The sequence below is a fragment of the Linepithema humile genome, chromosome 1, assembly GCF_040581485.1.
Source record: "Linepithema humile isolate Giens D197 chromosome 1, Lhum_UNIL_v1.0, whole genome shotgun sequence".
In the NCBI taxonomy this organism is placed as follows: Eukaryota; Metazoa; Arthropoda; class Insecta; order Hymenoptera; family Formicidae; genus Linepithema; species Linepithema humile.
In genome coordinates, this window is record NC_090128.1 from 36,511,090 (window position 1) to 36,538,487 (window position 27,398).

Consider the following 27,398-nt stretch of genomic DNA (forward strand, 5'->3'; position numbering starts at 1 on the left):
TCAATGTAAAAAAAATAGAAAGATAAATTTCTTATATTTCTTATATGTATAATTGATGTAAAGGAAAGTTTGCGGCTACAAATGCAGGGTTAATAGATTAAATCGTACATAGTCATGATACAAGATCACTTTAGACGTGTTTGCTCTGAAAATGCCTATCTAGGCAAGGTGAAGGCATCCGTGACACCGAGTGTGTACATACTCAAGCGGTTTTCACCATCACCAGCGAACAGTCAGGAAGAAGGACGGAGAATAACATCGCCTCAATTCACTCGCTCACACTTATATCTCGTTAGAGTGGGGACACCGCTATAAGAAGATAAATCACAGTAGAACGAGTCAGTTTACCACCATACACGATACAGCTTTGCGAGTGGTGTCTTTACGTCTCTTTCTGTCTCTCTTTCTGTAAAAGAAAGAACTATCCACCACGGTGTTGCGAATTTTCTACGCAAGAAGAAGCACGAAAAGTAAGTCCTGCAATTTAAATTTGAATATCGTCGATCATTCTATCGCTCATTCTATCACATGCGCTCCGGAAAACTGCTTTCAAAATCTGACACTTGTTGCTGACTTTCCATCATTTCGCGATGCATAGTACATCACCGTTGAATAAAAATCCGCGAAGCTACATAAAAATTGCAAAACACTTCCAAAGAACTTTAAAGCGATGTGATTTGCAGTAATATTCGACACAAAAACTATATCGTAGATTACGATCGAAGATAAGATCAAAGATCAAAATTTTTTTTATTTTGTAAAGAATATGTTGATTTCCTGCCAGCTTCTGGAGTTCTTAATAAGAGACTTGAAACAAGATTACATTTAATTTGTGAAATCAAATTTCAACAAGCAATTGTCAAGTAAATTTATGGACGTGTCAATATATGATGTTAACTGCATAAAGCAGATTAATATATTCTTGATCTAGAAAAATCTGTTTACATCTAATTTATCAAACTCAGAAAAATGTTCAAATTGTGTATTTCTAAGTTTATCCTTTATCGGTATTTGCATGAATAAATATATCGCATAAAGAAGAAACTGTACACTTGTGTTTTGGAGACTAGCGATATATTTATTCACTTATGTAACTTTCACTAATGTCCTGTTTTTATTGCAAACGTGAATATTAGATCTGGTAATCAGTAATTTTTCATATTATTTCTTGAAATGGTGCTTCATTAAGCTTGACATTATACGAAAAAACCAGACTTTAACAATGATTGATTATACTCTACTGTACTGCAATTTCCGTGAATTACACCGCTTTGCCATTGCATCCACATTTAACTATAGATCAATGAATATAAGTATTCTTGACAATGAACGAATATTGTTTCCAAAGCAAAAAGTACAAATTGTCATACAATTGATGCGAAATAAATATATTGCTGTCTTGCGTTAAATTTAGATTGAAGTTTTGTTAACAAAAATATTGAGTTCTTAATGATTTTATAATATAAATTATTCAGAACAAACTTTTCATTAATTTAGAAATCAAAGAAAATTTTAATAGAATACTAATTGATAATTTATTATTAAGAATCTAACATTAAAACTTAATAAAAAGCAGACAAAAAACACAATTTCTCTTTTATTATAATAAAAATTAATAAAACTAAAAATACATTATTAATTATAAAAATTACGCCTATCAATACAAGCCATAAATTTGATTCAAAAGAGCAATGATTAAGTAATTTTATAATAATTTATCAATATTTCTGAAATCAGAAGAAATATCAATCTTTAAAATATCTAAAAAATTATCACTCAAAACATCTGAAAAAAATTCACATGATTATGTTCAGTTATCAGCGCTTATCGAAATCAAATATCAACACTTAACCAGAAACGACCAACATTTTAAAAATATCTTTAACTTGAAATAATTAAAATTGTTTCTGAAAACTTATTTAAATGTTAATTCGCACTTTAAACTAATTAAAATTAGATTAATGATATAGTCGATCTAAGAAACAATAATCAACGTTATTACTTATTGTCGATATTACTTAACTTGTATATTTGATGATACAAAAAATGTACATAATACATCAGTCTATCTAGTCTCGATAAATAAGAGAATATATTCGCTTATCACAAGTTGACACAAGTGTACGTTTGTATGATTAAAGATTTCCAGTTTTGAACGGTCAATCGAACTGTAAATTTCTTCCATAATGAGAAAGCAACACACGTATATACGGCTTAAAATGTGTGCTCAACAAGCTTGCTCATAGACATAAATTTTTTTTCATATTTCTAGAAGCTTGACATCACGGCGCAAATTCTCAACAATAAATATATAAAAATTACAATAATTTGTTACATTAAATGTATATGTAGAATAAAACATAAAACATAGCGTTCGATATACATTCAAAAATATGTACATCCAATTGAATGTTGCGTACTGCTGCTAGCTTATATTCAATAATTCTCCTTTATCCAAGTTGACACTGTTCAGAGCTTCCTCCTTTGTTCAAGGATAACATGTCGGTCAACTTCAGAAGCATCCTCATCAGCGATCCCGTAGACGACTCTTGCAGCGCACTACTGACCGAACATGGCATTCCGGTTACCACAAAATACAAGCTATCTAAGGACGAATTAATCAGAGAGTTGCAGGTAGGCGGATTAGATAAGCGTAAGAATGCATAGATTGGGGAATACTCTCATCCTCCCACTCTGTGCCTTAGAGAATCTATAGTAAAGCATATTTTATCCCTGAATTTATTACTGGCATATCATCAACGGTACACACTTTGATAAAAAGTAAAAGAAACTAAAAAAAGCTGTGCAAATATGATAAGAGGAAGAGTCTTTAAATTAAAAGAACATGATTTAGCAAAGATAATGCAAACTAACTTGACTATTTCTTTTTCCAACTCTAAGACGCTAAATTCAACGACAATTAAAATGTCTTCTTTTTTAAATTTAAGTTTGAATTTCTGAATTTAGAAATCCAATTTAGAAATTGCAAAGTAATATTAATTGTTCTCAATCAAAAGTATCGGTTCTTTATATTTTGTATTTATTAGCTATTGTTTCCGCGTTGCTTTAACAATTATTAAATTGCAAGGACTGAAAGAATATTCTATCGATATTCAGGGAAAATCTATTGATATATTTGCACATTTATTATTGATTCATATTTGCATTGTATAAGGTTTTCAATTTTTATTGACTAAAAAATAAAACGATAAATAACGGACGTCAATTTAATGGAATATAATCGTATCTCACATTACATTTTTCATTTTAGATATTAATTAAGCTTTAACCAACTTTTATAAAGAATATCTCCTTCAAAATTTGTGAATGTCCTTTAATGATAGATTCTTCGATCAATTTAAAATTAATTCTTTTTCAACAAAAATTAAAATCTCAAGGATTGATATTCCATTGTCATAGAAGGATTTATATCATAATTTGGGGATCACATTATAGACAATGATGATTTAATCACTAGGATTATTATGTATTTTATTCGAAAATTTTAAGAACAATTACGATTTATCAAATTATCGCTGCACAACCCATCATGTGAAAAATACATCAGTCAGATGAGAAGAGATCAATTTTCGACAAAATAAAATTACGTTGGAATTTACATGTGCAAAATAAACTCAATTATGATAATTATGATATAAAAAAAATTCCCGTCGAAACAAATCGTACAAGACAAACATATCACATAAAATAAAATAGAAATCTGAATGAATATAAAAATATTTTTTAAACGCAAATTTATAAGTCAAATAAATTCTTCTTTTTTTCTTAATTGCGAATAGATAAATATGTATTTTCATAGGAGACAAATGAAAAAGCAGTGCAAATCAAAATTATATTTTATCATACGTGAACAGGCTATTCTCGCGTGCGCGTTTGTTTACCTAAATTGATTTTCTCCTTTCAATCAAATATTGTCGTTTTTTCCATAGCCTACATTCGGATATTGATAATCCGATTAAACCTACACAGAGATAGAATTCTGTTTCATTTAAACAAATTGACAATTCATCGCGTACCATGCAAATATTAAAAAAAATTGACAAAATATTTTGTTATCTTTTTCTCAAGTAATTGTGAAGAAAATAAAATATGCGGTCGAATATATTTCGTTAGCTGCGTAAACTGGTTTGTTTGCTCTCTCAATCGAAACACACATGCATGAAATAATAGCAACATACGAGTAGCATAACAATTTTATCACAAACTCTATATCTTGAAAGTAAGCAAGTATCGAGCTGTGTAATAAGTAATTTCGTATCTTCCAATAAATGATGTTATTGTTTTTAAGCAGTGCAATTTTACGCATGTTGTTACAAATACGGACAGTGATAAATTTGCATTTTGTTGCAAAATGCAAATTATAAAACAATTTTTTATTTTTCTATCGACAACAGCGAATCAATATTACTTGTACAGTTATTAGTTTAACATACGCAAATATTTTTAATGAATATAATATTTTTAGCCAAAAAAAGTATTATCTAATAATTTACTCGATCGTACACTTGCTGTGCCCGACTTGTGTGCGTGCTCGGGACTGCGAAACCGCGGTTGCGATATCACTTTAAAAAAAAAGCCCTAATAAATCTTGAGGCGAGGCGAGGCGAGGCGATATTCTCAATCTAATGTAACGTTACGAGCATATAATATGTATAGAGCCATCGTGTGGGACGTGTCATGCTCTTTTTTCCTCTCTCTCTCTCTCGTTTTCTTTCCCTCTCTGTTTGTTCTTTCTCTTCTTAATTGCTTGCATTCGAGCCCGACGATCCGGTTATATCCAGTTGAGTCGACTGGTGAGAATACTGGTTAACTGCGACGGGTCGTTGTACCACCGGTTCGCTCCGCATACGCAGCACACGCATGGGCACCCGTACAAGGAGATCTGCTTTATGCCTTCTCGCATTTCTCAATAGATTTCCCTCTTTGTATTTTGACCATGCTCTCACCGCGCTCAACTTTCCTCGCTTTTTCCACCTTAGAGAGCCCGAATGATTCTCTTCTCTTTCCCTCATTTGGTTTTAACTGCGAAAAATGTAAAGAGATGCGACTAAAACGAATCTAATGTCCCAGCTGCGGTCACAGTGCATCTGATGCAACGCTATTTCCGGCTAAGATTATAAAAAGAAAAGTAAATTACTAAAAATTTCTATATATGACTTTAACAGTTTGAGGAGAAATTGAAGATTTCCAAATCATTTTTCAAATATTTTCGACGTAAAAAAAAGATAGAATTTGCGGTAAAAATAAACAAAGACAAAAAAGAAGATTTTTCTATTCTAGAAGATACAATTTTATTTACAACTCAGAATACTTATAGTCTCTTTTTACTTTTACGTGCTTATTCTAATTTTTTTTTTAAGAAGCAAACGAACATTATAAAACATTATTATATTTCTGTCGACTGCGAGCACATTAATAGTACTGATAATACATTTACAAATAATTTTATATAACAAATATTAATTTATATATAAACTGCTATCTAAATATATTTTATATAATATTATTTCGACACTATGTGTTAAAGTTTTCGTGTAGTTGAAAAATTTGTTTCAATTCGAAAGAAAATAACTTTGATAGACGCCTATGCAACCACATGTTATCCTTATCTCTTCATTTTTTTGCGAATAATTATATTGAAGCTTTAGCTGATTAGACATTTCTCCTGACTTTGCGTAAATTCAGCAACCAGTTTGAACAAGTTCACTACTCGAATAAAATACTAGCAATACTGAATCATATTATTACTTAATCATATAATTATAGATAACCCGTATAGAACTTGATATTCCTGCAACGTTGAGATAAATGTTCATGGAAAGTAATGTTAGAAAGTCAACGTTTTATGTGCTACTTATGCACTTTATCTGGACATTTAGACGTGATATGGAAGTCATACAACGTGTTTTAACGTTGAAAATGTTCATATAAAATTGTATAAACTTTTTGTTCTATACGGAAAGGTATATATGTACTTTTTCTTATATTAATTATGGAAAACTGAAGGACATAAATCTCAGGGTTATTTATTTAACCAAAACTTATTTTTGCAGTAAACACTCAAAAAGATTTATTAAACAAAATGCATTATATATGAACATATATAAATAATTGATTAGTGATTTTATAATAATTAGATTAACAAATTCGATATGATTGTGCGACGAATCGTGAAAAAGCTCCGAAGAAATGTAAAAAAGGGATAAACTGCTTCAAGTAATTTGGAACAAATATTGGATATGAAATTTGTGGAATCCTAGAAGTTTTGTGACTCTATATCATGTTCTATTTGAATTGACGAAATAACTCTGAAGATTTTGATGAGTTTCTTTTATAAAATAACGCTTAATTTCATTTTATCCATTTGTTGCAAAGTAATAACAATTTATTTTAGATACTTTTTTCAACGGTCGTACACATATATTAAAATTAAAGTTGTTAGTTTAAACTTAGCTCTGTTCTGATTTTCAAACACAGATCTGTTAATCCAATTACTAATAAATTATTTTACTAATTCAAGAATGAAATTTTTATTTATATTATAATGTAATTATACTTATTTAAATAAAAATATATTTTTTTCTGTCAAACAGAATCATGATGCGCTTATCGTTCGATCTGAGACCAAAGTCACGGCAGACGTTTTCGCCGCTTGTCCGAATCTTCGTGTGGTCGGGCGAGCTGGTACTGGCGTTGACAACATAGAGCTACGTTCTGCCACACGTAAAGGAGCCATAGTATTGAAGTACGTATATGTATATAAATTCCTATAGCATTTCCACGATACAAGCAGAGAAAATATAAATGAATAAAATAAATCTGCGTACAAGATGTAATAACAAATCTCTTTTAGTCAATTTCAAGCAAGAAACTTTGATTTTTCATACAAATGCCATGATTTGAGTGTAAAATGTAAAATGTTACGTTTTATTTAAAATATAGTAAAAAACTGTTTGAAGTCACCTCCCTTTTTTCATTTTTTAATATAAAATAATTCAATATGCGTAATAATAATAACGTTATTGGAATTTTATCATACAGTACAGAAATTCTCTTTCATTAAACTTTTTTAATTAATTTATTTATTAATTAAAAATTCATTTAGCGAAATAAATTTATATTAATTAATGGCAAAAGAACGTTAAAAATCCAATAAAATAGAATTGAATGTCATAGTTGTTCCAATTAAGCCAAAGCTATCCGCCGCATTGGCTGTATCGCTTCTTTTTTATTTTGCAGCACTCCGGGCGGCAATAGCATAAGTGCTTGCGAGCTTACATGCGCCCTGATCTCCGCACTCGCGCGCAATGTCGCACAAGCCGCGCAATCGTTGAAGGAAGGCCGATGGGATCGAAAACTGTATTCCGGATACGAGCTGTCCGGAAAGACGCTCGCGGTCCTCGGAATGGGCCGCATAGGCCGTGAGGTAGCCCACAGGATGCAGAGCTTCGGTATGAATATCGTCGCGTTCGACCCGATATTGAAATCCGAGGTTGCCGCTGAGCTCGGCATCAGAAAACTTGAACTGGAGGAGATATGGCCTGTAGCCGACTACATCACCGTTCACACACCACTGATACCTCAAACCAAAAGTACGAATCGAATCTGATATAAATCCATCAATCTGACGAATGATTTGCCGACTAAAATCGAAAGGATTGCATAGTTATTTCAATATATTTTTTCTATTTATCGAAAGTTTTCCAATCGTCCTCAAACACTCAAATCAATAACTTTGTTTAAAATTCACATTTAAGTTTGATATTAACATTAAAATTTTTTTATTCAAAGCAGAATATTATCAAAGAACAACAAACATAAAAATTTTAATTTTTTATGTAAAATTATAATGTCGATAGCCTGTTTCATAAAATCTCTGTTAAGCTCTTACAAAAATTTTAGTAACTTTTTAATATAAAAAAATTTTAACAGAAGTGGCAGGATATAAATAATGAGAGTACTGTCTATACTTGTAAAGAATGCGCATAATCGTTGCTTGTAGATTTGGTCAATGCGACGACCTTGGCAAAGTGCAAGAAAGGAGTATACATCGTTAATGTCGCACGTGGTGGCATTGTTGATGAGGAAGCTCTCTTGAATTCATTGAAGTCCGGCCATTGCGGCGGAGCAGCTTTGGATGTCTTCGTGGAGGAGCCGCCGAAAAATCCGATTACCTTAGAGCTCATTAAACATCCGAAAGTCATTCCGACGCCGCATCTCGGTACATAATATTTCGTTTCATTTATATCAAATTATATTAATCATTTGGCCAAGTGTCAATGTTTTTAATTAGAATTCTCTCAATCTCAGAAATTAATTTGATGTTACTTTTTAATAAAAAGAATTTGTTATTATAGTAGAAATAGTTTTGAAATTTGACAAAAATTTTATAAAAAACAATTTGAAATCTGTGAAGCTGCGAAAGTGAGAGTAAATATTTATTTTGATTTGATTACGTTCAGGTGCCAGCACGGCAGAAGCCCAACAACGAGTGGCGTTGGAAATAGCTCAGCAATTCCTGGCTCTGTCCGGCAAATCGACGGAATATGCGGTTACCGGCATCGTAAACGCCCCGGTTTTGTCTGCCGCTATGACAAGCGAAAATGAACCTTGGATAGAATTGTCGAAGAAATTGGGTCAATTGGCCGGTCGCTTCCTCAAGGGCAAGTTGAACACGACAATTCACAGCCAAACCGTGGGCAACGGCATGCGGGATAAACAATTCATACACACAGCCGTATTGGTTGGTATATTAACTGGTCAGACGAAAAATGGTTTGAATCTCGTTAACGCGCCTATCCTGGCGCAAGACATCGGCGTGGAGTTGCAGGAGAGCCACATCGAGGATGACAATAGAGCGGTCGTTGTGAAAGTTGGAGAGCACATCATCAAAGGTAATGTCATGAAGAAGAAACTGTCTAGCAGAAAAACTAAATTTCTATGAAATTAGCACTTTATTTTCAGAATTTTTATATAATTGATAGATTTTTGCCCTTTCGCCAAAAAATGCTAGAATTTTTTTACATGTTTTATGAAAAGCTTCTACAATCCTAAAAAAACATAACGACGTTTTAGAAACATATTAAAAATATGTGCATTGAACGTTTCGTACTTAAACGATTATAGTTTCAGACGTTTTTAGGACGTTTAAAAGACGTCCAATGTTATTTGTTAAATATTTGTTTGGACATCCAAAAAACGTTTATTTTCAAGTTTTAACAGACGAAAACTGGACCTTTTTAGGCTGTACACTTTTCACACTGGAAGCAGAAAAACAGAATACAGAACGGCGGAATTTTTTTGAGTAAATTGGAATTTGCATTGACAGTTGCTGCCAATACAAATTCTGATTGGTTAAAAAAAAACTGTCGTATTACATTTTGCTTTTTTGCTCTTAATGTGAATAGATCCTTTTGTACAGGCCATTTGCCGAAAAACAGGATTGGAGTAAATACACTTATATCTAAATTTATGTATTACTTTTATAATAATTTTAGTTTTTTATTGATCTCAGATTTCGATAAAAGTGCACTTATTCGATGCCTTTTTATTTGTAGAAGTACAAATTTTATTTGTATTAATTTAAAAAACTAAGCGACGGAAGTGTCTTCAGAAACTATTTATAATTCAACTTAGAAAAATCATAGGAAAAATCACAGAAACGATAACTCATTTTAAAGAAAAAAGTTAGTACTTTAAGATAACTTGACAGTTATTTAAAGACCAAAAGTATTTTGTTTCGTACAACATTACAAATATAAAAATTTTAAAATGTAAAAAAAAATAGAAATCTGAAGATATAAGACGGTTTCGTTCCAGAAATTTGTAATAACTTGTTTATTTCAATCCACTTGAATTACACATAATATTTCGCGAACTTTTAAGGCACTATCCTAACTTTAAAGAATGGTAAATAAAAAAAGTATTAATTCATAGAAATTTGGAAAAATATATGCATAGTGTAGTACACATTTTTAGCTGAATATTACATTACTGATGTCACTGCGTATATTACAGGAACCGTACGCGATGATCAATTGCTGTTGCTCGCTTTGGACGATGCTATCTTCACAAACGGCATCTCGCTCAGGGATTATGTTAGCTTTTATCGCGCGAGTAGAGTGCAGGATCTCGCCAGCATTGTGAATGTGTTCTCGTTAAAAGGCATCAATATCCACAACTTGAATGCCAACGGCAGCTGGGTAATCATTCAAACCAGTCAGGAGGTTTCGATCCAAGTGGACGAGATCGAGAGCTTTTGAGCGCATCTGATTATGAAACAAGAGAGCGATAATAAGAGACCGATAATAAGAGAGCTTTGAAAAGAAAGAAGAAGCCCAAACAAAGAATCCAGTATTGCAAGATTGATATAAATATGCGGGGAGTCTTTGCGCTGCTCTAGAAGCATCATCCTTTTGACTACGTAAACCTCCTACTCGCATAAAATCATTATTTATTATCTGATTAAAGCTTAGAAAAAAAAACCGAAAAAAACTGCAAAAGTTTTTATCGCTTTTATGTCAATTTTATTTATTTCTATCTTGAAAATAATACGAGTATAATATTCTAATCGAAAGAGTTTCTACTGTTATCTATCATGCAAAAGGTATCGCGATAAAAGATGTGATAAAAGCGTAGGTCCATTTTCGGACTTTTCTCAGAATCATGATAGTGTCTGTACCAGACAAGCTGTGCTTCATCGACCGGAACAATTGATCATCCGAGGAGGCGATGTCTGAAGAGTACACCGGATAAGACAAGACTTCCCTCAAGACAGCTTCATTCAACTAGTTTTCCGGGTCAAAGATACAATATGCTGTCTGGCGTTGTCACGTCAGATTGACCTTGTTTTGTTCTCTCGCGAAATACGGCCGCTTTTCGTATACTGCCTGTTGTCATCGTCTCAATTGCTGACAATAGCGTTTTACATTAATCGTATGTACATTATCATAATTGGAGCTCATAATAATGTGCACCTCGTATTATTCTACCAAAAAAAAAAATACATCGGGTCTCTAGAATCTACCCACATAGTTTTACACATTTTTAGGATTGTGTAGTATATCTATTTTTTATCACAATACGATATGAAAAAATTCTTTCTTTCGATAACGAACGAGAAGCCAAAAGCGGAATGTTGAGTAAATTCGTGATAGTGCGCTCGGACAATTTATGTGAGATCTCTTTTTCCTGTTTTTTGAATATTTTCTAAGGCATGTAGACGTCGCAACATGGTGCTCTAATTAACATTGATTCTTTTTGCAAGCTCTAGTTGATTGCGAATCTCTCTTCAGCAATGCTCCCAAAACATCTAAATGCGCGATAGAAATTTTTGCATAAGCCTAACAATAAAACTAATATGTACCACACTATTTTTATTTTAGAAAAGAAATTATATAAAATAAAAGTTAAAATATTCTTGCGTTTCTTATATTTGTTGTTAGTATGCATTAAGCATCAAGTACTTTTATACACACACGCGCATAAAAAGATAACAAAGAAGTGTACACAACGTGTTTGTATAAGTATTTATATTTTTGTATTATTAGAGATTTATTAATAAAACATCACAATTATATCAAATCACCATTTTCGTTTCTGTAGTCTTAACACTAGAAGGGTCTAAGTGCCTGCATATAAATAAACAGTCTCTTGTATAAAAACGATAACTATTATGAATAATAATTATTATAATATATAAGTATTTTAATTATTATAATTATAATTATTATAATAGCTATGTATTAGTATAATAGCATTTGTAATTATTATTACGCTATATTAGTTATTATAATAATTATTAATTATAATAGTTAAATTATAATAGTTAAAATTACAACAGTTAGAAAGGGCTGATTATAATTCGTATATTTGTTAATATTGGTTCAAAGTTTAATATTTATAATATTGGTCAAAAGTTTATAAAAAATATAATATTTATAGGAAGTTTTCTGAAAAATAGTATATTTATGAGATTGGCCAATTCTAGCGTCAAGGCCCTTCCAATGTCAAAATATGTAATCCTACAAACATGAAACGTTCACATGATTTTTACAATTATCGCTTTTACCGTTGATTTTCGTTCGTCAATAAGAACGTTTTACGAATACGTATCCGATATTCGAAACAATCAATGAATTTGCTGTGTCATTGTTGTCTTGACATCAACTTGTAATCATTGTACGCAGCAACAATAGTTGTTCACAGATTGATTTTGCATGAATTTAAGTTGAAATGTCTATAATGCTAAGAACTTAAAAAAATAATATTGGCACGTGACATAGCGCGATGGAATATCACATTTTTCAGTGTATATACATTTTATGCTTTCAAATTGTGCTAGCAAGTACACGAGCAAAAAAAGTATCGGTATTAAAACGTATTAGTACAAAGATCGATTTGATGTTTCAAATCAATGTACATCTTACGAAGAAATACATTTTTAACTATTATAGGCCACTACATAAATATACAAAAACGTAATAGTACGGAGAAAAATGTGCGAAAAAAAATATTTAAACTATTAACGGGCTATTTATAATAAATTGTAACAAAGTCATTCACTTAATAAATACTAAACAAAACTTATTTAAGAAAGACATATTTCTCTTATATTCTTTCGTAACTATCTGCTCGACAACAATTAAAGGTAAAGACCACGCCATCCTGAAAAACAGAAGGATAATCTTCTTAAGTGAAATAATGATTTAATAATTTAAAATATTAAGGAGCTAATTAGAGCTGAAGCTAGGTTACAGTGCTAACTATTAATTACTAATTATTATTCAAACATTACTAATTATTAATTAACATACAGACGTTTCGGCCATTTTCAATGTACAATTACTTAAAATACATAAACTTATAACGCAGTATCTATATTGTTAAATGCAACGCAAATCAAAATATATGATAAATGATTTGATTTGCGTTGCGTTTGACAATATAGATACTGCGTTTATGTATTTTATGTAACTGTCTGCGTTGTACACTGAAGATGGCCGAAACATCTATACAGTAGTTAATAATTAGTAATATTGAGCACCATAACCTAGTTTTGACTCTAATCAACTCCTTAATATTTTAAATTATTAAATTAATAGAAAACCTCATATCTAAATTATATCTTTGTATTATTTCAAAATAACGATTGCTATTTTATCAAAAATATTGTATGCTGCTTACTCTGACTAATGCAGGAAGATCACACCAGAATTCATGATTCGGTAGCATTTCCCAGCCTGTTGCACCTCTCAGTAACTTCAATGTCACAATACCACCAATAAAGTATATGCCGGCGAAGGTGAAAAATAAGATAACTAAGATGGAACCGCCGGACAAACCTTTAGGTAACTCTTTGTGTGGTGGTATTTTACATGCATACGGCGATGCCAGAATAAAATTCTGCAAAATTATTATTAGGTAATTCATACTGTCAATGATTATATATCTTGGTATCACGTATTAACACATTCATAACCAATGTGTGAGCAGCCGTTATAAAAGTTAAACTGGATGTAGTTGTTTAATATGTTAAGCAGCTTCCAGTATTGTTATTTTTATACTCACATATTCCGTAGAGTTAACGTTAATCGGAGAAACTATCTTGAAATATGTTTTTTCAGAAAAGCATATGATATATATTATTGATGTAATGTTATCATGATGTATTTTCAAAATTGGCAATGTGTTATTCCCATCCGACAATTTCATTTGTGTGTCATTTGTTGTTCCAAGATTTATTGACGTATGTGTTTGGTTATTGTATACGCATAGCTACAAGAAAATACATTGTTCTTATCCAGCTCACTTTTCTGTCGTACTAATTAACCATATTATAGATTTGTATAAAATTAATAATGTAGAATTTTAATCATCATTATTATAAAAAAATGTATTATTCTATATAAACAGACACTAAAACTATTATAAATCTTATTAAGAAATCAAAATATATTTAAAGTTATAATATTCAATAATAAAAGATAATATTCCTATTAACAATTATATCAAAAACAATATATAATAAGTAATGCTTGTAAATGAGTAACTAAAAAACATTTTTCCTAAGATTAAACTCAACAAAAGTATGTTAAATCTTACCGATGATTCAGTTCCATTATTACAAGTGGTTTGTGCATCTATCTTTATTTTTACATTTTTGCATGGGTTAAAGTATACTGTCCAATTATGTTTACTGTCAGTTTGCCATCTGAAATATGAAAAATATTGTTTAATAAACATTAAATCTATTTCTGCAAGTCAACATTGAAGTCAAAGACAATATTGTATTTAAAAGACAGAATAAAATAATATATTAGAATGTTTATATTATATAATTGCATTTATATCAAGAGTCTACAAACACATTGCCACACATAGTTCCATATAATTTAAATTTAAAAAAAAATTATTTAAACAAACATCAAGAATTTACATTACTTTAACACAAAATTTATAATGCTCAAAATTATCTGTATACTTATTTAATTAATCTTTTATAAGCACTTTTTTCTCGTAAAAAAAATTAATTTTTGATTTATTTTTCTGTTTTTCTAGTATGGAATAATAGTAGATATCGAGGATATCTTTATGACGTAGAAACAAAACGGAGTCTGAGAATAGCTAAAGAATAGACAGATAGAGGTTAATTGCATGAGATTCACCAACTTTTCATCTGCGAGGTTGATCAAATTGTACGAACTGCCGTCTACCAACGAACAGCTGCAGGGACCGAGCTGTGTGCATTCCGACGACGTAGTGTCACAAAATAAAATCAGAAATAATGCGAACGTAATATACGTCACATTACGCTCGTACATCTTTCCCAATTTTGTTTTCTTTAATGTCAGCATGTGTTACACACAATCGCAACCCACGTATGTATGTACATACATGTGATCTCTACACTTTGGCTAGCTTCGGGCATTAAAAAAAAGAGCAAGAAGAGACGCAAGACGCAAGCAGCATGAATGGAGGAGGTACCGCACACATGCGCAAGCCACCTCGGCCGGCAACGAAGGCGACGTCGTCATATCGCTCGCTTGTTGCACTAGTGCAGAAAGTGCAGCGGCAAAGAACAAATCTCATGTATCTGGCAATCACGTATCTGACGTAAATTTACATCAACCTTATTAACCTTGAAATTTTGACATTTAGTAAAAAGTGACAGTAGTAGTAAAAAAATGTATTAGTGTATGGTCTTTCTAAGTTCTTGATATTATTATAATATCGATAATAGCTCGCGTTCTAATAAATCATGTAAGTATCTCGTAAATGTTTAACATCACGCTTGATATGCATATGCGTTGTGTATCTGTATACATGTATGACATAAATATTCTACATTTTTAAAAATAACATTTGTCTCTATGATTTTGTAAATATTAATTGTGTCAAATATACTTAATATTGCAGAAAGTGCTGCTCACACGCATAATGGTTCCTAATGTGCTGATGACAAATGAGAATTTATTTAGATTGCAATGTTTAATTAAAACCACGGAAATACAGCACAGTGCGCAATGTAAACTTAAAAGAAAATTATTTCTTGCACTGGCAACCAGCAGTGCCGACATTATCCTTTATTTTAAAAGGGAACCCTCTTGTTTACCTGTCATTAAGAGAATACCTTGGTTTCAAGGGCCACATAAACAAATTGCTGCATTTTGCTTTGATTCAAGCGGCACTTGGTTGCTGTGTGTAACTTTAGATGGTTCATTATATATACTTCCCACTTTAACTCTAGTTGGTGAAAATTGTATCATTGACAAAAGATGGAAAATGAATGATGTGACATATATTCCTTTCATGAATCTTCAGCTCTCTAATTTTAGGTAATTACATAAAATATTTATGATTAACAAATTTATAAAATTTTTAGTATAAAAGATTTTATGTAGTATTTATTTATTTTACATATTTATATCATTCTATTGTAAGTAAATATAACAAAATTATAAAATATGTTCTTATGTTTTCAGGCCAATGGCTATTACATGGTGGAAAGCTATAAAAATATCCATTGATATTGGTATTATAGGAACTGAATGTGGAGCAATTATATTTATAAATCTTTCAAATGGACAACAGATGGGCATAACACATGTTAATGGAAGTATACATAGTTTACATATTTGTCAGAGTGAAAATAATGAGAGTGCATCGTTATTAATAACTAGTAAATTTCGACAACAATGGCGGTTGCCACTGAATCAGCACACATGCAATGTTTTACATAATTTTGGAAGTAAAGATCCTCATGGCGATGTAAACTTAAATAGCTCTATTTATAATAATGCAGAAAGTACTGTTCTTAATAAGTCTAAACTGCGAGAACTTAAACAGCTCTCTGTCGAAAAACTGACTTTTCTTAAACAAAAGTTAATGGAAACTAAAAATCAGACATTGGGAGAAAGTTCACAATGCCATGGTAAGTGTAGAAGCACATTTTTTTACAACTTAAATTTACCATTTGACTTTATTATTTTATATGAATAAAAATGAAAGAAAATTCTTTTAGTAGATAGAAGCAAAAATGTTTATAAGTATTGGTTGCTTTTATTAGACATATATTTATTTAAACATTCTGTTTATTAAACATCTATTAATGTTACAGATGATGCGAGTAACAGAGAAAATGGAATTTCTGTTAATTCGGAAATATCAGAATCCAAGTTGGGTTTTATTAATCCAGAACCCATACCAAAAGATACTTTCCTCTCCTCACAGTATGACAGGGAAGGCCGACAATTATATACGTGCCACCATCCTGTTACTAATCATATCACAGTAAGATAAAGTACTATAATTTAATAAGTAATCAATAGATGTAGGATGTTCATTTTTTCACATATAACACATACATCTTTAATTCAAATTTAATTAAAGAAGTACAGTTGATTTGGAATATCATAACTTTAGCTATACCTTTATTCAAGTAATGATTCTTTTGAAAGCTGAAAAGCAATGCTTTTTAATATGCTAAAAATATTTAAAATTATATTATCAAAAACTTAAAATAAAAATATTTTACAAATTATTATTTTTTTTTTAATTTGTATTGGGAATAAGAGTTAAATTCAAATACATTTTGATTTTATTGTTAAGTATTATATTGCTGTAATGTAATAGCAGTTTATTGGTTCGTGACAAATGAAATAATTTCTCGTTTCAGGTGCATGGTGCGAATTTAACTGTACTGCCCTTATCAGTACATCAAATATTTGAATCGTGTGAGACTGTTTTACTAGCGCACAGATTCTTTTTTATTACCAATATTAATCAAGATATGATACATATAGTATCCGATCAATTGTCTGAGGCTCATATAAATAAAGACTGCAAATTTAACTCCGAGTCTATTATTGGGACTTTTTCTTTTAAGAATAATAAGGAAGTGATACGAGCAGTGTACAAAGTAACAAAGTTCCATAATGCGACGTCGAGAAAGATCTCTCAAGAAATCGAGAATAAATGTATCTTACCAAAGAACGTAAAGGATATCAGAGTCGAAGAACCTAGTTTGGATTCATGTATAATTGTTACAAATCGCTGCGTGTACGAAGTTATTCTAAGGTCAGTTTTAAATTTTATTATTTAAGATATAGAAGAAAGATATTCACAAAGCAATGTAACAAAATTATTTTTCAAAATTTATTTTCCAATGCAGTTTTCTTCTAATTCTGTAATTATGTTGTCAAAATACCAGTATCTTTTTTTTTAAATTATGATGCGCAAAATATTATGTTTATTGAACACAAAATTGTATTATTTCTTTAATGTCTCTTGTATTCATACTTTTAACTCTGATCTATTTTTATTTAGTTCTAATTTGCTTTGAAATAATTTAATTAATTTAATTAATTTTAGTTATATATAATTATTAAATTATTCTGTACGTTGTTTCACAGAAAATCACTGTTATCAATTTTTATGGAGCTGGTATTGAAGAAAAATGAGTTGCAGAAGGCAGGAAAATTGGCAACAATTTTCGGATTAAATGGATCGCATTTGTTGGAATATGCTGGTGATATATTTCTGTCAAATAAAGAATTCTCACGTGCAGTAACGTCTTATAAAATGTCTAAGGTAGTTAAAGATTTTATTTTCTTAGATTTTATGAAAATACATATATCACATTTAGAAAGAGATAGGAAGACACACGTTTTATTTATATTTATTTAAAAGTATTCTATTTTTTATTTATGTATAAAATATATTTATTATGTGATAAGAAGCTGTGTATTGTGTGAAAGTTTTACTGAAATATTAGCATCTTTTTTTTTTTATTTATTGATCACATACAAAATTAATTTTGTCTAATATCTCTGTTTCAGTCTAAATTATTGAAGAGTGTATTAAAGTTTGCATCGGTTGGCCATACCTCTGAATTATTAAGTTGCCTAACTCATTGTTTATTAACACCTGTCATTATTGAAATGCCTATCGCAACGCGGATACATTTATCCAATTTGTGTATACTTGCTTTTATTGAGATGACACTGAGAGTTTGGTCAGAGCAATCTAAAGCAATTTACAAGGAGTTCTTGTAAGTTTTTCTTGCATTTTGCAATACATATTTTCAAAACATTTGGGACGAGGCATCCATTATCTGGATGCATCTAAACACATGTATTGACAAGATGTTTAGATGATTTTAAAATCTTTAAGAATGAGAACTTTGAAATATTTCCCTTATAATTTAGGATTCGACAATATTACTGATCTTCCGCAATTATTATTCATTTTTTAAATATAATCTTATGGAATTTATTTTGTTTGTTAAATTTATCGGTCATGAATTTGTGGATGATTTTTTAAAACAGAATCTTATATATGAAACATACCTTTCATATAATCCTATCTTGACTGAAAAGTTTTTGTCTTTAGGTACTTCTTATCCACAAATACATTTTATGATGAATTGCTGGCAATTAATATAGCTGGTCAAACTTACCTCTGGGAGGTATCGCATCACTTAGCTACGCAAAGATGTCTGTACGGGCAAATGTTGGATATCCTCATGAAAGCGATACAAATGTTCGGCACAAGCGACTTTCATTCAAAATCATGTAATGTATACATATACATGACCGCATGTTTTTCACATTATTATAAACAAACGTGGCATTGTACGTAATGTATATAATTTAATATGAATTTTTATTTTAGATGGTCTACTTATATGCTTGAGTGAATCTGATTTAATGCAAGCAATGTTGTTGAATCATGATTTAGCAAGATCTCATATGTTGTTTGTACGCAATAATCTGCGAGATTTCCAAATCTTTGTACTTCAGGTGAGAAAATCTTAACATTTATTGATTACACACAAAATTAATATTCTTAAATATTTGCGTTATATAAATATTCTTGTCGGGTTTTTTTACTCACTCATCTAAATACAAGTATTTCGGTTTTGTCATAAATTAAATGAAACTTAGTATGAAAATGATTTTATTATAACGAATGCATTTTCTATTCTTCCTTTTTTTTTATCAAATTTTTCTATCATAAATGAGTTCTAGCAGCAATTTTCAGTAATGTAGGATTTTACATGGAAGACGTGAGACTAGATGCTTTTACTTTTCTTTACGATAAAAGATACAAACGAAAAACAATTATTTGGGTCAAATTAATTTGACGCAAGTACTTGTAGATTAATGATATGTCTTCAGAAATTAAAATTGAGTTTTGAATGATTTTGTAAGTGCCACAATTGCGCTTAACATCTTGACATACTTTACAGAGATTGGTAACATTGTACGATCCAACAAATCCAATATTACGACCGAAACTGATACACTGTAAAGTACGCCATAGAACGGCATCATACAATTCACAATCTAGTCAGTGTGATTCTTCCGATATTACGGATAACATAGTGAGTACCAAATTATCGCATGCGACGTACAAGATGTTCTCAAATTCGCGCATATAGCAAGATTAGCTCAATTAAAGTTGATTGTCTACTGACTACTTTTTCCTTAACTTTTTAGTTAAGGAAAAATTTATTTTAGTTAATAATAGCAAAAAATTAATAGTATTATGAACGTTTAATGATTTTGGAATATTTTGTTCAAATAACGAAAAAATTTTAGGATCAGGACACACTTGTGGAAGAGATAATAGATATGTTTTTATTAATTTTATTGACTCTTATTCATAAAAAACGATTACTGAATCCCAACTGCAAACCTACTCTGTTATATGATGTGCGATTGCCGGAAGTAAGCAAGGTAATTTATGTTTAATATATATGAGGTCTGGTAAATAGAAGCGAGATTATAGCAAATAAGTTTTTAATGATTAAAAATTGCACAATTCAAAGCTTTAAACAAAATTTTTTAATAATTTTTTCTAAAAAAGTTCTCCAAAATACAAATCATTTTTTTGAGCTCTAAAATATAATATCCCTTTCTTAATGCAAGATAACAAACATTTTGGATAAGAGACATAACGCAAGCGTTATTTATGCAATTTAAATATTTAAACGCATATTTGAATGAAAAAAAAGAGACGTAAACAATGCGTAATTTTTTTTCATTGTGAAGAGGATATTACATACATTGATTGTTCAATTTCGTTTCTTACTCACCGAACTATATATTTCTGCAAAACTATTAAAAATTATTGCAAAATTATTGTATATTTTTTATTCGTAAATAGGAACACTCGGAAATGACGTTACATGTTGATTTCAAAAAAAGGTTATTAAACGCTGGATTTTCTCATGTCGCTCTTGTCAGAAACGGTAACGTCTATACTTGGGGAAGTTCAGTGCAGGGTTGTTTAGGTATGTATATTTCCACATTAAAGCATGACAATTATAAACCTTTAAATCATATAATAAATATGAAGGATTTATATCATATATCAAGAGAAAAAAGCAAAAGATCAAAATAAGTTGAATGTAAATGCATAATAAAGTTTATTTGTGCAAATACAGAACTTTTGTACTTAAACGAATAAATTTCACAGAAGCAGCTTGCAGTTTAACTTGAATTGATCTTGCATTTACTTTTTTTTTATATTTAATTTTCTATACATTAATGATGATCAGGAACCGGCTCCAGCGTTTTGCGATATGGAGCGCCGCACGCTGTGTGTTTCTTCCGAAGCATGGAGATAGAGGTGTTCAGTGTGTCGTGTGGACATTGCCATACCCTAGCGGTCACCAACAACGGGATATACGCTTGGGGAGCCAGTCAATTTGGACAGTTAGGTCTCGGCAAAGTGCTGCAGTGCTCGAGCCCAGAGTTGGTTACTTCTCTCGCGCAGGAGATTATCGTGGACGCGGTGGCCGGGCAGTATCACTCCGTGGCGCTGACCGCGGATGGTAGAGTATTCACGTGGGGTTGGGGCGTTCACGGTCAATTGGGCCACGGCAACACCGACGAGAAGGCCACGCCGACTCTGGTCACAGCTTTACTCGGTGTAATTGTGTGTCACATCAGCGCTGGATACGCGCACACTTTGGCGCTGTCCGCGGACGGTGTCGTTTACGCCTTTGGATGCAATGTTCTCGGCCAATTAGGAGTAGGCGGCAATACCAAGAGTTCTATCCCGATGAGAGTATCATTGCCGGACAGAATAACGCTTATAAGTACCGCATACTTTCACAATGTAAGTCCACGAATTATATACTTCACGTATCACAATGGAGATCGGTTTTTCGAGATGTAATGATACGGCAATACATGGCAGTAAAATCCCAATTGACTTCAAACATTGGAATCTCACTAAATACAATTTGTTTTATTTAATATGCGTTGGGATAAATTAATTTTCTTAGAGTGACGTACGATTCTATAACAAGAAAAAAAAAGTTAACAGAGAAAAGGCTACAAGAACCAAAGCGCGGGGCGCAAAAAATTTTGTTATCAAATATAATCAGTAATAAAATTTTTTGTTCCACGACGTTCGCGGTTTTTTTTTATTTCTATAGCTTTTTTCTGTTAACTTTTTTAAATAAAACTGAAAGAAAACTCATTCTAACGTTTATATCAACAGACACACGTTCTCATTTACATTGGAATAATTTATCTCATATTAAATAGATCAAATCGTATCGTGTCAGTGAGACTCAGATAGATTGCAATTTTAGTATCTATTGTTGGCACACAGAGCATTCCGGAAAATTTCTTATCTTTTGTGAACAGATCTCGTTTGTCTAACGTTACAACAGCAATTTCATACGTATTTGCTATTTACAGTTAGCTGTCAGTAACACAAACAAACTATATACATGGGGTGCAAGTCCTCAAGTTCTCAGATTACAAGCGCAAGCACAAAAGAAGACTCGTATATTGGAGCAACAGGATGAGAGAAAGAATAAAACTTGGGAAGAGTCGGAGAAAATCTCCAGTGGCACTGTAAATTCAAACAAGGAAGCGAAAGAATTTGTAGAGGAAGAAGAAGCTAAGTCTACACAAACAGAGACAATCGCCTCCAATATAGAAATGCAAAAGAAACCATCTGAAATGACAGATTTGGAAAATATGAACATTGATTTGAACGAGGAGAATCAAGCGCACTTAAAGCCATCTGTGGTCGATACAAGTTTGATTAAAGGACAAATTACTCAGGTTTGTTGAAGATCTAAATATTAAATGTTCGAAAATTATATAAGATTGTATATTCTTAAATTATGATATTCTAATAATATTACAAGAAGCATTATATACGTATTGAGTTGTGCAATTTTTTAAAATAAATCTACTCTTTTGTGTCGGGAAAAGCGCAGTTTAATCAAGATGTAAATTAAATATTTATTCGTCGAAATTGTAATCAAATGTCGTCCGTATCACAATTTTTTCACATCGCGTAAAAGCGCGCTGCTTAAAAGCAATAATATTATTTATTGGAAAATTGAAATTACTTATTACACAATCTAATACCTTTAAATTTAGAATTTTTTTGGAAATATCGACTTGAGACGCTAATAGAAGAAAATTCTGCACACTTTGTACAAAATAGATAAGACGTGCGATTATTTGTATCAAGCGTGTGTAACTGTGGTGTCATTTGTGTGCGCATTTAGATATCAGCTGGTTGTCATCATAATGCGTTGATAACGAAGGACGGTTCTTTGTATACATGGGGTCGTAATCTGGACGGCCAAATAGGTAACGGTACGCGACGGGAAGTGCCAATTCCAACGCCTCTGTGTTATAATTCAGCCTGTATTTTTGCACAAATACCTCCTAGACACAGTGATCTTAAAAGAACACAGAATCAACGAGATTCGGACAGCGATGCTAATGATTCACCGGCAGACAACGGAAATCTTAATGCTCCGAGATCGTCGCATACAGAAAATACCGGCCTTAACAAAGAGAGAATTAATCCTGTAATTAACGCCATTGGCATTACTTGCGGATACGATTACACAGTTGCGATTCAACCAGGTACAATAAGGAAGTAAAGTATAAATAAATAGGATAAAGCTCGAAAATTTAAAATTGCAACGGAGAAAAAACGGTTCTAAAGTTCAGACAGGATGTTATGAGTCAAATCACCCGTGTATTTATAAAAACATCCTTGAATTTACATTTCGAACGTTTCACAGTCGATCATTCGACCATCTTCGAGTGTAATTACAAGACTGAAAAAATTGCAGTGAAATGTATAATATTCTAATTATCTTCTTAATCTATCTATCTCTAATATTTGCTTCTTTTGTCTCTACGTGATATATTTTTTTAGGAGGCACAGTATTAGCTTGGGGCAACAATAGCAGAGCGCAATTAGGTCGCATCCCTGCGAGAGAGACGCGCGATGCCGATGACAAGCTTGTGCTGTTGAAATCGTCGAAGCGATTGGTACGACTCCCAAACGCATTACACATAGCTCTGGATGTGCCTAGTCAAGTGCCCGGTATTTCCGCACCGATAATATCTTATCGGTCCAATGACACGTTTTCCCTTTCTGGACTCATCCGTCCTTTGAGCGTCATTGAGAAAACACCCGGGGAACTAACACTTGATTACGTTTTGGAGCATTTCTACGGTTTATATCACTCCGCCGACGTTATGGAAAAGGTATGTTACTCGCTATGTAATGTTCAATATGATATCGTAAATGTAGTAGTAAGATTCTATTTTTAATTCTATTTTTAGAAATTATGTATATTGCAGTAAGATTATGTACAATATTTTAATTCTTCGATTATTTTTAAAATAAAATCACCGAAAGTAACGTCTGTTCGCACTCTCTGTCTCTAATTTCGAATTTTTCAATAAGTTTTTTTATTTTTATAATTCCGAAATTACTATTGCACAACACAATATATTTTTATTGCTACGAAGCAATTTCGCAATTTTCTCTGTTGCAGTGTATCGAATTGGAAAATTATCAAGCTTGTTCTAAAATAGCGGCGTTAGAAGATAACATTCTGATGGCTTTCACTTATCAGTTAAAGGTGTTACACAAATTAAGTCTTCAGTCTTCATCTGGAAATTATTCAAACACTACGTCGGAAACGACAGAATCCGCGACTAAGATCACTTCACGAAACGTGGATACGATGAGGAATTCTGCGTTGTCTCAGAATATCAAGAAAAACACTGAACTATTCAACAGACAAGCGGAGAAAAATCTCATGGAATCTCTGGAAAACAGTGTCGCACGAAACTGGATGAAAATTCCTACAAGTAGATCGTTGAATAATTTGCAAGCGCTCGCACAAGAATTTTATACTTTCGACTGTCAAGGTGGTTCGGAAGAATTATGTAAATCTCGAAAAAACGAAAAAGCTCTTTCTTCGAATATTAATGTGGATTGCTCGGATGTCGAATATAACGTAAACGAAGACGAACAACGAGAATGGATTGAAAATCTGATTTGCAACGAGAACGATTCACTGCTACAGTATAAGAATATAACTCATAACTCCGTACAAAATTTGACTCGATCCACTTGCGCGAAAACCATGTTAAATGTCAATGATAGCCAGACGGATCAGCGTGGCGCGTGTGCGGAAAAGATTATGTTTTCCGACAAAGTATCTTTACGTTCTCAAAGGAATTGCGTAATTAACGAATCCATCAAGGCGCTCAAGTTTTACTTGAATAAAATCAGCAACGAAGCAGACACGTTGAAATGTAAACTATTGCAAAGCACAATTGGTTTTTGGATCGAGCACAATTTACCGATACAAAGCTTGGAAAATGTTTTTCTCGAGCACATACATATTATTTACTACCCACTTGGATTGTTACTATTTTGGTAAGTCGACGTTGCACTTGTTACAATTTTATTCAGCAACTTTTCTGTCTGACTTTTAATAAAAATTGAATAATTACATTTATCTCGAATGCGATACATTTATTTATAAATATAGAAATTCCGAAACTCACGATCTGGAAAGCCTAAATTTCTTTCGGCTGTGTTATATTCTATTGGATTGCGCATAAAGTAATTTCATATTTTTCAATAAATGGTGTTATCGCGTTTTACGCAGCACGCATTTACGGAGTGTGAAAAAATCGTGATACGGGCAGAATTTGATTACAATTTTGACAAATAAATTGATTAAACTACGTTTTGCCCGACAGTAAACAGATTTATTTAAAAATCCGAAATTACTTATTGTACAACTCAATATATGAATTATTAAATGTTCTTATTAGAAAACGAAGTAATATATATTCAACATCTATAATGATATAGAATATGTGTGGAGATGAGTCAAAAAGTTACGTTATTAAAAACTTCAAACAATAGCTTATTTTTTAAAATAATCATTTTAAGCTATTTGACTCATTTTCGTACTAAAACTTTAATTCGGCAGAAAAGCAAATTTTCCAGTACTTTACTGTAGTTTGAATAATGAAATAAGATGTCATGTTTTACAGTCAGAATGCGATAGAAAGATACCTGGATGCGAACAACTGCGACAATAGAAGCAATAATTGGTGTGCAAGTGATTTATTTTCAATCAAATTCTCTCTTCAAGTGTTATCAATGTTAATGCAGCATATAGAGAAAGGTTGTCACTTGAATATTTCATTAAATTACGAAAATATTTCTGAAATAAATTATCAAATAATAATTATATTGCAGAAGATATCATGCCCGAATACGTTAAAATTTTCTCTTCTTTAATGGCCGACAATTACGGCGCACCTTTGAACGGATATCCAGGCGCGGGTAAAAACAATAGCCCAGAACAAATGATGAAAGGAATCATCAATACGGTGTTCTCTGAGATGGAAAATTCCAGATTATTTGCTCATATTAAGGTAATATTTTATTTAAAATTAATGTGATCTACAAAATATTTCATGCACGATTCTCTAGAAATCAATATTTTATTATAACTAAATATACATATATATATGTATATTCAATGAAATTTGCAGGACTCAAATGCTGTGAATCGTTTGCTTACGGCAGAAGAAGATAATATGGTATTTACCTGCGGACACCACTTCCCAATTTCCATCTATAAAACGGAGATTATTCCAACGATGGAGACTGAATTGTTAATATCTCCGTCGTTAATTCTACCGTGTACATCACAATATTTAGGCAACATGTTCTCGTGCACATCTAACATTGAAATTCTGTGTCCATTGTGTACGGTCGGGGCATTAGGAGCAATGATAAAAAAAAGTTATGAGTAAAAATGTTCATACGAGATGTAATCAAAAAGTTCAGGAACAAAGTTTTGACATTAATCTAGCATTGCGTTAATAAATCTTGCCAAAAATTGGGCGAAAGGGGATTGAAAACAATTGCAACATTTAATACAATAATGAATAGTAAAAGTATAATCGGGTTCAAGATTTCTAAGTAGTATATAAAGAATTTAAAGAGGGCTGTGTGAATGTCAAGGGAACAATATTTATTGTCGTGAAAAGAAAAATATTTAATAATAAGCCATAGTAATAATAATAAGCCACCGATAACGTAAAAAGAACAGTAACCATGTAAATTTGAAAAAATCATATTTCTAGATCATATTAGATTTTGAATATCACTATAATTTGTGATCTTATTGTAATTTAATTATTAATTAACTTTATTCCTAAACTTTTTGATTATAACCAGTACAACGATATTCGTTGAAAAATTTGTTCTTAATAAAATTACCAAAGATAATTAAATACTCCTTTCGAACAGTATATATAATATATATTATAATTGTCAATATTTACTTATTAATATAAAATTAATTATATTGTAAAAATATGATTTTTTGTAAGCGCAATTTTCGAAATCTTATGATAAAACATGTTGATGGTGTTAGTAAATAGTTAATTATTATATATTATATTGATCTATATAGGAGATCTTAATTGTATTATACGTATATTGTAAATAAGAAATAAAAGAGAAATAAAAATTTGAAGATTATAAATAAGAATAAA

The 27,398-nt window shown here is 31.3% G+C and overlaps 3 protein-coding genes across 3 annotated transcripts; 2 read left to right on the forward strand and 1 right to left on the reverse strand.

Annotated features, from left to right (window-relative positions):
• The first annotated feature begins 311 nt into the window (after positions 1-311).
• LOC105676785 (hydroxypyruvate reductase) lies at positions 312-11,604 on the forward strand. Its single transcript, XM_012374955.2, has 7 exons — positions 312-470; positions 2,494-2,634; positions 6,615-6,766; positions 7,261-7,613; positions 8,024-8,242; positions 8,484-8,915; positions 10,039-11,604. Exons 2-7 carry the CDS (start codon positions 2,500-2,502, stop codon positions 10,281-10,283), a joined length of 1,536 nt encoding a protein of 511 aa, XP_012230378.1. The 5' UTR covers positions 312-470; positions 2,494-2,499; the 3' UTR covers positions 10,284-11,604.
• Positions 11,536-15,011, reverse strand: LOC105676777 (cation-dependent mannose-6-phosphate receptor-like). Its single transcript, XM_012374942.2, has 5 exons — positions 14,692-15,011; positions 14,125-14,233; positions 13,591-13,797; positions 13,207-13,425; positions 11,536-12,687 (listed from the first exon to the last, which is right to left on the reverse strand). The coding sequence occupies exons 1-5, from the start codon at positions 14,874-14,876 to the stop codon at positions 12,631-12,633; spliced, it is 777 nt and encodes a 258-aa protein (XP_012230365.1). The 5' UTR covers positions 14,877-15,011; the 3' UTR covers positions 11,536-12,630.
• Positions 15,012-15,097: 86 nt separating this feature from the next.
• Positions 15,098-27,398, forward strand: ca (claret). The gene is made up of 20 exons (XM_012374930.2): positions 15,098-15,282; positions 15,439-15,857; positions 16,005-16,453; positions 16,640-16,812; positions 17,198-17,598; positions 17,934-18,111; positions 18,360-18,571; positions 18,913-19,094; positions 19,195-19,322; positions 19,772-19,906; positions 20,124-20,261; positions 20,692-20,818; positions 21,086-21,648; positions 22,239-22,610; positions 23,066-23,432; positions 23,731-24,065; positions 24,359-25,251; positions 25,881-26,014; positions 26,089-26,267; positions 26,388-27,398. The coding sequence occupies exons 2-20, from the start codon at positions 15,460-15,462 to the stop codon at positions 26,649-26,651; spliced, it is 5,628 nt and encodes a 1,875-aa protein (XP_012230353.1). The 5' UTR covers positions 15,098-15,282; positions 15,439-15,459; the 3' UTR covers positions 26,652-27,398.